Source organism: Saccopteryx leptura, chromosome 2 (assembly GCF_036850995.1).
Source record: "Saccopteryx leptura isolate mSacLep1 chromosome 2, mSacLep1_pri_phased_curated, whole genome shotgun sequence".
Taxonomy (NCBI): Eukaryota; Metazoa; Chordata; class Mammalia; order Chiroptera; family Emballonuridae; genus Saccopteryx; species Saccopteryx leptura.
This window is the reverse complement of record NC_089504.1, coordinates 9,940,323-9,955,160: the sequence shown is the minus strand read 5'-3', so window position 1 is coordinate 9,955,160 and position 14,838 is coordinate 9,940,323. Positions and strand designations below refer to the sequence as shown.

Here is a 14,838-nt window from a genome sequence, read left to right as displayed (position 1 = left end):
AAAGTTTGGCGGTTCCTCAGAATTTTAAACTGAGTTACCACATAACCCAGCAATCCACTCCAAGGTATATACCCAACAGAATAGAAAAATGTCCACACAAAAACAAGAAAGTGGCCTGACCTGTGGTGGCGCAGTGGATAAAGCATCGACCTGGAAATGCTGAGGTCGCCGGTTCGAAACCCTGGGCTTGCCTAGTCAAGGCACATATGGGAGTTGATACTTCCAGCTCCTCCCCCGTCTCTCTCCTCTCTCCTCTCTCTCTCTCTCTCTCCCTCTCCCTCTCTCTCTCCTCTCTAAAATGAATAAAAAAAAAAAATTAAAAAACAAAACAAAACAAGAAAGTTCAAACAAATATTACTCATAATTGCCAAAGAATGGAAACAACCCAAATCTCCATCAACCATGAATGGATAAGCAAAATGTGGTATTCCATATAATGGAATACTATTTGGCAATAAAAAGGAATGCAGTACTGATACATGCTACAACACGTATCAGACACAAAAGGCCACATATTGTGTAGTTCCATTTATATGAAAGGTTCAAGCCTGACCAGGGGGTGGCACAGTGAATAGAGCGTCAGACCGGGATGCAGAGATGACTCAGGTTCAAAACCCCGAGGTCACAGGCTTGAGTGTGGGATCATGAACATGACCCCATGGTCACTGGCTTAAGCCCAAAGTCACCAGCTTGAGCAAGGGGTCGCTCACTCTGCTGTAGCCCCCAGGTCGAGGCACATATGAGAAAGCAATCAATGAACAACTAAGGAGCCGTAATGATAAATTGATGCTTCTCATCTCTCTCCATCCTGATTGTCTGTCCTTATCTGTTCCTCTCTCTCTGTCTCTGTCTCACACACACACACACACACACACACACACACACACACACACAAGTTCAAAACAGGCAAATCCACAGAGATAGAAAGTAGATTAATGGTTGCCAAGAACTAGAGAAGGGAGGAATGAGGAGTGACTGATAATGGGGGTATGGGGTTTCATTTGGGGTAATAAAAATGTTTTGGTCTTCGATAGTGGTGATGACAGAGGTGGATTAAGATCTGTTGAGGCCCCGGGCGCAGAGGAAAATATTGGGCCCCTTAAAAAAAAAAAGAGGCAGAGAAAATAAAAATACATGTTAACCATACTTTTAAATAAATAAAAAATACATTGTGTAAGGTATTTTTCCCCGCCAAGAAGGAAGGAACAGGTCTCGGAGCCACCAAGTGTGGTAAGTTCAAAAGGCTTTATTCAGTACAGAGCGTTCCTCAGATGAGACTCACTGGCCTGGAAGATGGTCAGGAAAATCGCACAGGGAGAGACCGCGTGGGTATATTTAAAAAAGGGGTCCCTCGCCTGACCGGTGGTGGTGCAGTGGGATGGGGCTTCAACCTGGAATGCTGAGGTCGCCTGTTCGATACCCTGGGCTTGCCTGGTCAAGGCACATATGGGAGTTGATGCTTCCTGCTCCTCTCTCTCTCTCTCTCTCTCTCTCTCTCTCTCTCTCTCTCTCTCTCTCTCCTCTCCTCTCCTCTCCTCTCCTCTCCTCTCTGAAAATTGAATAAATGAAATCTTTAAAAAAAAAAAAAAAAGGGGGTCCCTCTACGGAAGTCGGGCTAATATGACGTAGAGAAATCTTACTGGCTGATAGTCAATTGCTTTTTTTCCAAGGATTCCTAGGAAGTTTCTTTTGGCGCGCTTGGCTGTGGGCGGTCCTAGCCAAAGTTCACGGGCCTAGGTTCCCCACATGACCATCCCTCTATCCACCGACCTTACACTATGGACTATTAATGTTAAAACTGCACATATGAAACCAAGCTTGGTATCATCAGAAAAAAGTGTAAAGTTGGGGTTTTGCGGGGCCCTTCAGAAGTCGGGGCCCATGCCCGCTGTTAAATCCGCCTCTGGGTGATGATTATGGAACTTTGTGAATATACTAAAAACCACTAAATTATATACAGTAGAAGGGTGAATTTTATGGTATATAAATTATATCTCAATTTCTTAATGGAGTGTAGAAACACAGGAAGGCTAGAATCCATGCTACGTTCTAGTTCGGGTGCTTTAAAACAAAGATACCGACAAATCGCCTGAGGGAACCATACTGGCAAAAGTAACCACAGAGATTTTCAAACAATTTGTAAAACAAATTGATTACATCACAGAGATGCCAAATTTCCTATGCAAAAATGGGAGGTTCCTAGTCTTTCCCCAGGGAAAGGAAAAAAAGCATTCATGCAGTTAGTAACCCTGCATGAGGGTTGCTAATCTACTGCTCTCCTTAAGAGAGATTCAATCCTAGTGCTGGTAATCCCAACAGAATTTCTGACTCTGCTGAAGCAGACATGCACGTGCTGGAGTGGCTTCTCCCACCAAAGCACCAGACAATGACTTAATCCACACCAGATGGGCGCAGGAAGCCAAAGAGTTAACACACCTCTTTCAGCAACCTACTGAGCTACAAGTCTTTGGGAAGTAGTTCTCCTCTTCCCTTTGGAATAGACAAATGGAAGGGGATAAAACAGGAAAGGCAACATGGCATGAAAGAAAACACAGAAGCTTTGGAGAGATGGGTGTGCTCCCAATTCTACCACACAAAATTTAGAAAATTGGGAAAGTCACAAGCTGCCGTCACCATGGAGGGCTCCCAAGTGACACTCAAATATTAGTATTTTCCCAATTTACCTGAAATAAAACTAGTACATTTATGGGTCATATTGAAAAATAAAACTCATGGACCTCTTCTCCTTGAGGTACTCAAACACATATTCTCATACTTAAAATTAGAAACAAATACAATTTCCAAATTAGAACCCTTTCTTTCTATGAAGCCTAGAGACATTTAATTACCAATCCTTTGCATTCTCTTCTCTCTAGATTTTATTCACTCTACCTCCATAACCTAACCCAAGCCACCATCTCTTACCTAGGCTATAGCAATTGTTTCCTAGCTTGTCTTAAAATGCTTCAATGACTTCTCAAACTCTTTCACGTAACAGAACCTGGCCTACTTCTGCAGCCCGTCTTTAACGTACCGTTAGTTCTATTCCAGCCATACTCAACTTTGTCTTCCTCAAGCCTTCAAACATATACTCTTGTCTAGAACAGTTTTCTCTGTTCCTCCATCCAGCTTAAACATCACTTTCTCCTTCACCCTTCAGATCCCAGTGCAGACATCACCTGCCCCAGGAAGGTCTGACCTTATTGAGTCCAAAGTAGGTACTCTTTCATACTTACTTTTACTCTCATTACTGTATTATTTCTCAAGCTAGGTTGTACTTCCCAAACTAGGCTTTACATTACTAGACTGCAAGTCCCATGAGAGCAGGGTTGGTGTCTGCAGTTTTCACTGCTCAATTCCCAGACATATGTCTAATTCAGCAACTACTGAGTGAATACATCAGTGATTACAATTAAGCAAAAAGCTTTATTGACTCAAAAGGAGATTTTTACATACAGTATATTCTTCTATAAAAATATTTTTAAAGAAAAATACAGATATAATCAAATACAATTTTTTATAACAGCCATGGAGAGAAAGGACTTAGGCACACGTGTACTTTCTACAACTTTAATAAGAGTCAATTCCAAATATAATCAAGAGGAGCTAAACTACTACCTCAGTGGGAATAGTGCTCCTCATATTGTTGTAAAACTCTTAATCCCCTTAACTGGAAAATGTAGAAAAGGTATATATAATGCAAATTACAAACATTACAGTCAAATCATGCACTGGAGTGAAAATAAGATGGAAATCGGTATTTTTGGCCACTCCCCCCCCAGGAATGTTGGACACACTTGATGGAAATGCTGCCAGCTCCTGATAGCTCACCGAGAGAAGGTTCCTCTGAAATACTTCAAATTCCATCCGCCCTCACTGCAGAAGCTGTGGGGAGAGAGTGCTCCAAGCACAGACTAACGGACAGAAGGTAGAAATGGAATGAGCCCCGACATGATGAATAAATACCTAAGGAAGTCCCAACTGAAAACTGAATAAATAGACTATAATTGTTCTGAAGTCATTAACCAAGCTTCACTTTCTGAAATACATTCAAAATACTTAATATATTTTATAAATCTAAAGTATAAATAATAGAAATGTATTGTTAAGGATGATTAAATAATTTCCTTCGCCTAGTTTAGGATATACAGAGTAACGCAAAAGGAGGTTTTCAGTTGTGAGAACGTGAAGCCTATTCTTGTATTATTAATTATTGTATTATTTTTCATATGAACAACTGTAAACCTACTTTAGTCCCATCCTGTATAAATCACATTTCAGACTTAGTTTTTATATATTTTATTTTTTTTATACCAACAATTTAATTTCTTATCTGTGTTTGTTGCCTAAAGTAACGAGAATACAAGTTATACCAAATTAGAATTTTTATCATTTTGGGGATGTGACAACCCTTTTAATTCTGTTCATATTTTAACATGGCAACTTTAATCCTGTGATCAAAGCTTCTTTAGCTTATAAACAAACTGTTTCTCAGGTAAACTGAATTGCCCCACATCAGAAACTTAAGCAAATAAATAAGTACAAAAAAGGCAGAGATTATAAATTAGGGCAGACAAATCTGTATCTAGCCCTATCCCAGTAAAGAGCATTCTATCAATATAGTGAAATGCTAATCTCCTAATTAACAACCTAATTAGGTAATTATGGTTTTGCAGAGGGATGCCGAAATGAAATATGACAACATGGTCACCTCTTTATATGGCACCTGTGGGCCTTTTCAGCTGTCATTGCAAAGAGTGCAATATCAATTTGAACAGATGACAAAGTGCTGTCATTTTTCATTCTGATAATATACAGAATGCTTTGGACAGAAGCAGTTTACAAAAAGAAAAATCTTGCCTGGTATTTTCCTAATTTAAATATGCTCAAATACTTTGTTAAAATTTTTGCCCACTTTTTATATTGTATACAGGAGAATTACCATGCACATTTAAAAATAAAACCTAACTGGCCATCATGCTGTAACTATTGCAATTTCAATTATGAAGTATATGAAAATTAGCAAAGGGTAAAACTATATGATTTTACACAACGGTGGGATATAAAACTGATACTGATGGACAGAGCTAAAAATGAAGTGGCTACCGGGGGAGGGACAGGAGGGAGGGGAGTGAACAAGGAAAAATATATGGTGACAGAAAACGATTTGACTTTGGGTGATAGGCACACACACAAAAGAAAAGGGAAAAGGCACCAATTCATCATGACTTGTAATATTTATGCTTTTTGAATAGTTACAGAAAAATGAAAATACAAACATTGGTCTTTAAGATTTCTAACAAAAAAGTGTTACAGGTGTGTTCACAGCCGCTGCCACATGCCACCACTCTCCATCGCCAGCACCATCTCCAGCCCACAAGCTCCAGCCGAAGGAGAAGCAGGGAAGTCAAGAGGTCCCTACGCCACGGCTCCTACAGAGCACACTGCGCACAGATCGAGGGGGTGAAGAAACCACATCTTCACGGGCCTGCTACCATGGCACTTCATGAAGTCAGATGGTATCAGAAGTCCCCTGAATTTTTATTCACAAACTTCCAGCGGCTGGTGCAAGAAATTAATCAGTACTTCAAAATAGATCTGCGCTCCCAGACTGAAGTTATTGAGGCTTTGCAAGAGGCAAGTGAGGCTTATCAGGTGGCTTTTGAAGATACCATGTGTGCTATCAGTGCCAAATGTGTAACAATTATCCAAAAAGATATCCAGCTAGCATGCCACATGTGTGGAGAACGTGCTTAAGAATCCACTATGGACACACTGGCCGGTAGGCTCAGCGGTAGAGCATCTGCCCAGCATGTGGAAGTCCTGGGTTCGATTCCCAGCCAGGGCACACAGGAGAAGCACCCATCTGCTTCTCCACTCTTCCCCCCTCTCCTTTCTCTCTATATATCTTCCCCTCCCACAGCCAAGGCTCGATTGGAGCAAAGTTGGCCCGGGCTCTGAGGATGGCTCCATGGCCTCGGCCTCAGGCTCTAGAATGGTTCAGGTTTCAAGGGAACAATAGCCCAGCTGGGCAGAGCATCGCCCCCTGGTGGGCATGCCTGGTGGATCCCGGTCAGACGTATACAGGAGCCTGTCTCTCTGACCCTCCGCTTCTCACTTCAGAAAAATACAAAAAAAAAAAAAAAAGAAAAGAAAAAGAAAGAATCCACTATGATAGCCCTAGCCGGTTATCCCAGTCACTTAGAGCGTCACCCCCAAATGCCAAGTTGCAGTTTCAATCCCAGTCAGGGCACATATGGGAAGCTACCAATGAATGTACAACTAAGTGGAACAACAAAATGAATGCTTTTTTCACCCTCCCTCCCTACCTCTCCTCTCTCTCTCCCTGTCTGTTTTTCTAGACATAATCAATAGTTGCTTTTTTTTTTCTGTATTTTTCTGAAGCTGGAAACGGGGAGAGATAGACAGACTCCCGCATGCGCCCAACCAGAATCCACCCAGCACGCCCACCAGGGGGCGACGCTCTGCCCACCAGGGGGCGATGCTCTGCCCCTCTGGGGCGTCGCTCTGTTGTGACCAGAGCCACTCTAGCGCCTGGGGCAGAGGCCAAGGAGCCATCCCCAGCGCCCGGGCCATCTTTGCTCCAATGGAGCCTCGGCTGCGGGAGGGGAAGAGAGAGACAGAAAGGAAGGAGAGGGGGAGGGGTGGAGAAGCAGATGGGCGCTTCTCCTGTGTGCCCTGGCCGAGAATCGAACCCGGGACTTCTGCATGCCAGGCCGACGCTCTACCACTGAGCCAACCGGCCAGGGCCCATAATCAATAGTTTTAAAAAATGAATTTTAAAGAAATGCATTATGATAGGAAACATTTCATTCCTTACATAAAGTTTCCTCATGTTCCTGTTTCTGGTAGTTCTGAACATTAGATTTTTTCCCAAGGGGTCAAAAGTATATAATTGTAAGCAGAAAATAGGGGAAAGAAATTAAGTATTGGCAGTTTTTCCATTTCATTTGTGTGTGAACTTTTTTTAGGTGAAAGGAGGGGAGATAATGAGGCAGACTCCAGCATGTGCCCTGACCAGGATCCACCCAGCAACCCTATCTTGAGCCAATGCTAGAGTACCAAGCTATTTTTAGCACCTGAGGCTATTGTGCTCCAATGGAGCTATCCTCAGTACCTGGGGCCATGCTCAAACCAATCAAGCCACTGGCTATCTGGAGGGTAAGAGGAAGAGGGGCGAAGAGAAGCAGATGGTCACTTCTCCCTTGTGCCCTGACCAGGAATCAAATCCGAATGTCCATACACCAGGCTGATACTCTATCCACTGAGCTACCAGCGAGGGCTGTGAATTTTTAAAAATATAAATGTAGGGATGTAAAACATTAACGCAAGTCTAATGTTTCAGTGAACAAGTTTCAGCAGCTAAATTTTATAACAGTTATAAATAAACCTGTTAAATTTTTCAGGACAATGCCACAATTTGGGGTTTTTTTTTTTCTTTTTCCAAGTGAAAGGAGGGGAACTAGAGAGAGAGACTCCAGCATGCACCCTGGCCAGGATCCACCTGGCAACCCCCGTCTGGGGCCAATGCTTGAACCAACCAAGCCATAGTCAGTGCCTGGGGCCGATGCTCAGACCAACTGAGCCATTGGCTATGAGAGAGGAAGAGGGAGAAAGGGGGGAGAGGAAGCGGGAAAGAAGCGGATGGTTGCTTCTCCTGTGCACCCTGACTGGGGATCAAACCTGGGACGTCTGCACACCAGGCTGACACTTTATCCACTAAGCGAACCAGCCTGGATTGTTTTAAAACAAGTCAATTTCTTTTTTTTCTTTTTTTTTAACTTATTGATTTTAAAGAGAGAAAAGAGGGAGGGGTTGAGAAGGGAAGGGGGAGAAAGGGAGTTAGTAGGTGTGCGAAGTAATGCACAAAGCACAACCAGAAATAACAAGACTAATTTTATAATCCAGACCTGGAAATGAGTCTCACTCCTTCACAATCACTCCACAGGATTATACTAACATCTGAATGTCTTATGCCCAGAATGCATTTCTGCAGAAGAATCATGGTTTTAAGTACTTCCAGAAGTTATTTCATTTAATCCTCAAAAGTAGTCTATGAGATTGGCAGTACTGTCCTCATTTTGCAGTCTGTGAAGGTCACATAGTTTATAACTGACAAAGCCAGTATTCAAATACAGGTGGGTGTGACTTCAAGATTCAAGACTGCACCTCAGTTCTTTGTTAGTCACTTTTATGTCAGCAACTAAAGTTCAGATTAAAGATTTACTTTGTTTCAAAAAGAAAAATATTCCTTCAAACAATTTTCTACCAACTTCTTTGCTGAAGCAGTCCTTATTCATAATAATATACCTTAAAATGAGTCCATAGGGAACTAAAAAATGTTATTGTTTTGAATGTGTAAAACTCAGTCCATTTTGTCTGCATCAATAATAAAAGCATATTCATAAAAGTATACTCAAGTATAGGATATGAATCTAATGCTGCATATATTTATGGGTAAACATGACATAATATTCCATTTATTTCACAAGCGATTACTATAATTTAATTCCAATACTTATTCTAATACCTTCTTGCTGTTTCCAGAATTTAAGTTTTGTTTCTAAGTGGTTTCTCCCATTTTTCTCACTTTCAATTACTTAAAACTGTTTTCTTCTCTGGGTTCAAATTTTCTGTTTCCTATATTAAATCTATTTCCCCAATATATCTAGACTGCTGCCAACCAGAGTTAATAAATTTTGAATGACTGCTTAGAATTTATTTTTCCTCATTTTTATATTCTATGTTATTTCCTTACACAATAGCATATGAATGAAAACAAGTATCTAGACCAATATTTTTTTCAATTTTCATCTTGTGGAAGCTGGGTATTAAAATAAAAATAAATTAAAGTCTTGGGCTAGAGAACTCCCTGACCATATTTCTCTCACTATGCTGGATGTCTCTATGCCCCCTTTCAATCTTGTGTATATATAGTCAACAAAGCACTGGTGCATTTGGGGAGCACCTGGCCTGTCAAGGTCCTTTCCCAGAAGAAGTATGAACAAAGAACAGTGAAGAGAGCTGGCAGTGGCTCCCCACCTGCCAGGAGAGGAGAAGCAGCATTTTGTTTGAACCATTCTCTACTGGGGTCTGCCAGTAATCAGTTGTATAAATTTAAGCATGTCAATTAGAATCAGAAAGTGTGGCATCCTGAAATGACCTCAGCAAGGCTTGATTTGAGTTCATTATCATCCAGATGAAAAAGATACAAAGATTTCTAAGTGGCTTTGACCAAAATCAATGTCAGTGGCATAGCTACAGTCAGACTTCAAGTCTCTCCCAGCTTTCTACTAAACTGTCTTACACTGGGTATCAATTTTTTCATCTCAAGAGGTTATTTAACCCCCTATGTTCACTTTATGGCACTGTAGAAAAGACCAAAAGAGACAAGAAATCTGATAGCATTTTAAATGCTAAAAGTATAACAAGGTCATCTCCTCATCAAAACCCATCCCTCCTGAAATTCACCCTGATTATATAATAAAAGCATTCACTTTGCCACTTCCCCAAAGGCATCGGTGTCAGTCAACCACCACACCCCTCATTCTGGCAATTTACCAGTAGACTTCCAATCAGTAATCTTTTTTTAATTGATTGATTTTAGAGAGAGAGAAACATCAATTTGTTGTTTTATTTATTATGTGTTCATTGGTTGATTCTTATATTACCCTGATTGGGGGTGGTACCTATAACCTTGGCATATTTGGACGACACTCTAATCAACTGAGCTACCCAGTCAGAGCCTGATCAGTAGTCTTGACTTGTGCCATACCTCCTGTGGATACCAAAATTTCAGTAATAAAGTAGGTCAGTTCACAATCAGGCAGCCTAGGACTGTATACAGCCCATACATGTGTTTTGCCCCACACAATAACTTTCTTTTTTCTTTCTTCTTTTCCAAGTGAGAGAAGGGGAGACAGACTCTGCATGCGCCCCAACCAGGATCAATCTGGCAACCCCTATCTGGGGCTGTGCTCTGCCCATCTAGGCCCATGCTAGCAACCAAGCTATTTTCAGTGCCTGAGGCAGAGGCTCCATGGACCCATCCTCAGGTCCCAGGCTGATATGCTCAAATCAATCAAGCCATGGCTGCAGGAGCAGCAGGGTAGAGGGGTAGGAAGAGAGGGGAAGGGGGAGGAGAAGGGGGAGGGGGAGGGGGAGGGCGAGGGGGAGGGGGAGAGAAGGGGTAAGGGAGGGTATAGAGAAGCAGATGGTGGTTTCTTCTGTGTGCCCTGACCGGGAATCAATCCCAGGATATCTACACACTGGTCTGACGCTCTACCACTGAGCCAACCAGCAGGGCCCATAATAACTTTTTAAATGGCAATTTTTTTAACCTAAATATAATATATTAAAACTCAGATTTCCAGCATCTCTTGAAAACAAGCAAAAGATCCAGGGACAATGGGTCTACTTTCTCACACAGCAACATATGGTCATATGCCCTTCAGTTCATCAACGTCTGCCCTACTTTCTACATTATATTATGGTCATTTGAGTTGAAGATGCTCAAAAGAAAATTAATTTAATAAATATGTGCTCACTCTTTTAGAAAGTCCAGTTTTTTTTCTGGCATTATCACTCACTAGCTGTGTGACTCTTGGGTAAGATACTTAAACACTAAGCCAGGGGTCCCCAAACTACAGCCCGCGGGCCGCATGCGGCCCCCGGAGGCCATTTATCCGGCCCCCTGCCACACTTCTGGAAGGGGCACCTCTTTCATTGGTGGTCAGTGAGAGGAGCACATTGACCATCTCATTAACTAAAAGCAGGCTCATAGTTCCCATTGAAATACTGGTCAGTTTGTTGATTTAAATTTACTTGTTCTTTATTTTAAATATTGTATTTGTTCCCGTTTTGTTTTTTTACTTTAAAATAAGATATGTGCAGTGTGCATAGGGATTTGTTCATAGTTTTTATAGTCCAGCCCTCCAACAGTCTGAGGGACAGTGAACTGGCCCCCTGTGTAAAAAGTTTGGGGACCCCTGCACTAAGCCTTGGGTTATTCATGTGTTAAATGGGGTATATCACCTATTACCCTAGAATCATGAAGATTAAAGGAAACAAAGTATAAGGGAAACATTTAACAAGGACTAAAATATAAGTGCTCAGTTGTTTTAAATTTAACACAAGTTGAAACATGCTAATTACAAAGTCAAAACTTCTCAAAAACTTCAAACTCACAGAAAACACAAGGTCAGGGCATTTCCCATGGGGGAAAAACATAATGTGACAGAATCCTTGTCATATAATTTCGTATCTATTGCTGTGTCTTTAACAATAAGGCCTATATATCAGAATAACAGATTTCCAGCAAATTCTCAGCCTGAAGCATTTATAAATCCACTGAGGTACCAGACAGTTTCTAAAGTCTTCAGTTCTGAGTCAACTAGCAAAGTAAACCCCCACTAAAAAAAAAGAAATATATTAACATGACAGAAGCAGCAATAAGCTCCTTGAGTGCAGGGGCCACACTCATTCTTCATTATCCCCACTGCCTGGCACAGTGACCAACACACTGAAACACAGCTGGAGGGCTAGCTCTTCTCTGAAGTGTCTCCAGAGGGTCCCCATCCCCATCACAAAGAAGAAACAACATGGTGTATGTAGTACTCAACAGTGGAGATATCAAAGTCTAGCAGCTAATCCCCTCTACTCACAGTGTAAACTGAAGGAACATCGATCTGTTCCTGTATGTGCCCTGACCTGGGATCGAACTGGCGACCTCTGCACTTCTGGCAACACTCTAACCAATCAATCCATTGCCCAGGGCTACATTCAAGGAATTTATTTAACCTCTCTGTGCTCTCCTTTCCTCATCTGTAAAACCAGAATGCTAACATACACCTTCCTATACAGAAGTAAATGAGATAATACATTTCATACAATGCTGGCACGCAGTAAGGGCTCATTAGCTTCCATAATCAGTGTTCCTTCCTTTGTGCTACTTGGTACCCTGTGAGAACTGCTATCTTTGTACCCACAGTACTTTACTACAGTTCACCTACACATAAACGTCTCTTCTCCAGCCCACCTCTCCCGCTGACTGTCAACAAACTCAGGGTGAGAACCTGGTGTTATTCCTATTTGCATCCCCAGGGTCTAACAGTTTCCCCGTCATTGCTGAATGAGTCACAGATCCACAGAGTACTTATTAACTAGAAAAGTTATAAGCAGAAATGGAATTTACCTCTCTTGCCTGGCACTCAAGCCCTCACTGACAATGACCCCTACGGACACACGCCAACTTTACCTCCCAGTATCCCCACTAAAAAGCAGCAATGGCTCGCTCTATTCAGGATGGTGTATTCATCACTATAAAACCACTGCACCTTTGCATCTTACAGTTATGACTTCAGGAATCTTACCACAGATCAGGCCCTTTATCTACATTAGCTTATTACCTATTTGCAACACTCCTTGAGGTCCATATTATCTCCCTACCCCAACCCATACTTGAAGAAAATAATGCTTATAATTAAGAAACTTGCCAAAGGTCACATATCTAACAAGAGAAGGAACCAGAAACTGAATACAGAATTCATGATTGTTCTCTACGAGTGTCTTCTTGCTCATATTCAAAGCTGAGCTGCCCTACCTATCACCTTCTTTCTTTGAAAGATCATGGTCTTCTCTACATTTAAGGGAACATCTGTCCTATTAATTTTGACACTCATATTTTTTCTCCTATAAAGAGCTGTGGTGTGAGAAAGAAGGCAAAACATATAATGAACAAAGCACAAAGGTAGACATCAGACAAACCTGGGTTTGAATCCTGGCTCTGGCTCGTACCAGCTGTGTAATTTATCCTGAGTCTTCCTAATCTGTAAATTGAGATGAATATGATTAAACAAGAGAAACCCATATGTAATACCCAGTACCTAGTAAATAAATAAAGCTTAGTTAGCCCCACATTATGAAGCATTACCTGGCCATAGCACACTCCTCAAAAATGAATCCTCACCCCCTTTCTGTGCTACCAGACCAGGTGTCACAGAAAACTGTCACACAGCGCACTTAGCATTCCCCGTTGGAATTATTCCCTTACCTCTCTCACTAAATTGAGTTCCCTGCAGCAAGGACTGAGTCTTACTTATCTCCAGATTGTGTGGCACGGTACCTGTATATAACCATATTCAGTAAATGCTTGCTAAGTGAAATAATTGTAGGTATGAGTGTTTATAGGAGTCTAGAAAAAAAAATTCCACCTAGGGTTGTCCTGAATTGGTTGAGGGAGGCCAATTTCAGTTGGGCCCTGGGTACTATCTCACAGGCAGTAACAGAAAAGGAGAAACCTTCTAGACAGGAAAAATGTCCTACAAAACACAAGGGACAAACATGACTTCAGTTCCTCCTTATCTAGAGTAAAGGATCAGGGTAGAGTACTTTAGAAAGGGAGTCTTTTCAAGCATGGCTAGACAGGTAGTCAGGAGCCAGATCAGGAGGTGTAGGGGAATGTGAGTTCAGTATGGGATCACAGCAGTTAAACCAAGATATGAGCACGAGGCCGAATGGGAAAGGGGCCATCTGCACACCCTGCAGGCCACAGCAAGCTTGCAAGTGTAAACCGAAAAAGATGAAACCAATTATCAGCGCTTCATCCAGAACTCTTGCAGCATGGATTGAGCATCTCACGCGGGCTCATAGTGCATAAGTTATAAAAGGTGACGCCTCCTTTTCCTGTTCCAAGTGGGTTTTTAAATTAGGAATCCATCCCTTTTGCTTGTCAAAACAGAACGAGAATGTTGGTTTTATAAACACCTCTCTCCGTTTGACCGTTCACACCTAGGGAAGTTTTGAACTTTGCTGGTTTTGGTTTACCTTTTGTTTTTGCACAGCGCCAGGTACTGTTGATAGGCTTCGAAACTACTTGGTTCATTCAGAATGAAATTTTGACCAATTTCTGAGGAAACTTTTAGGCCTCCAGTGAAATACTCTTGTTTAAACTGCAATCATTTTCTTTTCTACCTTAAACAGATCTAGAACACTCAACACTCCACCATTCCCCAAAATAAAAGGCTGAATCAAAGTTACAACAGCACTCCACCTAGAAAAAAACTGTCCTGCGAAGCCTTTTACCCCTTTGGGGCAACGAGGAGAAGGGGCGCTAGGAACCACACCGGCAATGCTTGAAAACCCTGATGTTCATACTGCGAAGAGTAGGACACCTAAATGTTGCTGAATGTGGGGCCAGAAACTACCAGGGCCGACAGCACCCACCTCCCTCCCCTCACCGCACCCAACGCTACCAGCTCCACTAGCTTCTGCTCCGCCAAAGCGCACACACACCCAGCCAGCTGTCAGGCTCCGACAGCAGCCTCCGGTCCTGGAAAGGGCCAGGAAACGGATGCTCACGGGAGACCTGAGCAAGAGCCAGACACGCTGCCCGCTGGGCGGCCCCAAGAGCGGAGGAGTGAGGAGCCGCCAGGCAATTCGGGTGGCTGGCAGGAAAGCGAGTGAGTAAACTAGCGGCTGGGGCAACCTTTACCTGAAGGTGCTGCCACACTACGGCCGGGTCGGCCCCGGGACTCGTTCCTTCAGGGATGACCCGGCTCCCCCGTGCCTCCCGGGCTCTGTCCCGAACTCTCGGGATCCTCGGGTACAGGCGCTCCTCCCGGCCCGCTCAGCGGCCGCTTTCTGGGCTCGCCCTCATGCCCCCGCTGTTCGCCGCCACCCGCCGGCGGAGCAGCAACCCTGTTGCCCTGAGTCGCACCACGACCCGGAACCGCACCCTGCGCACCGGAAGTCCCCACCGGGAAGGAGCGACTGGCTGGGGACGTAGTGCGCAAGCCCCAGAGCCGAGAGCAAGGAGCG

At 42.9% G+C, this 14,838-nt stretch overlaps 2 protein-coding genes across 4 annotated transcripts in view; one reads left to right on the top strand and one right to left on the bottom strand.

Annotated features, from left to right (window-relative positions):
• The window catches only part of MAPKAP1 (MAPK associated protein 1), a 245,561-nt gene extending 230,959 nt beyond the window's left edge, over window positions 1-14,602 (bottom strand). For all 3 annotated transcript variants that reach the window (XM_066367171.1, XM_066367172.1, XM_066367173.1), the window contains exons 1-2: window positions 14,513-14,602; window positions 12,787-12,848 (exon numbers count right to left, since the gene is read on the bottom strand). The gene's annotated coding sequence lies outside the window, so the exon portion shown is untranslated. The remainder of the gene's footprint in view (window positions 1-12,786; window positions 12,849-14,512) is intronic.
• On the top strand, window positions 5,266-5,757 carry LOC136391175 (uncharacterized). The gene has a single exon (XM_066362695.1). It carries the CDS (start codon window positions 5,266-5,268, stop codon window positions 5,755-5,757), a length of 492 nt encoding a protein of 163 aa, XP_066218792.1.
• Window positions 14,603-14,838: the final 236 nt, after the last annotated feature.

What these genes read in the sequence shown, in the direction of transcription:
- LOC136391175 (XM_066362695.1), top strand. Translation starts at nt 5,266, where the DNA reads ATGAAAATACAAACATTGGTCTTTAAGATTTCTAACAAAAAAGTGTTA.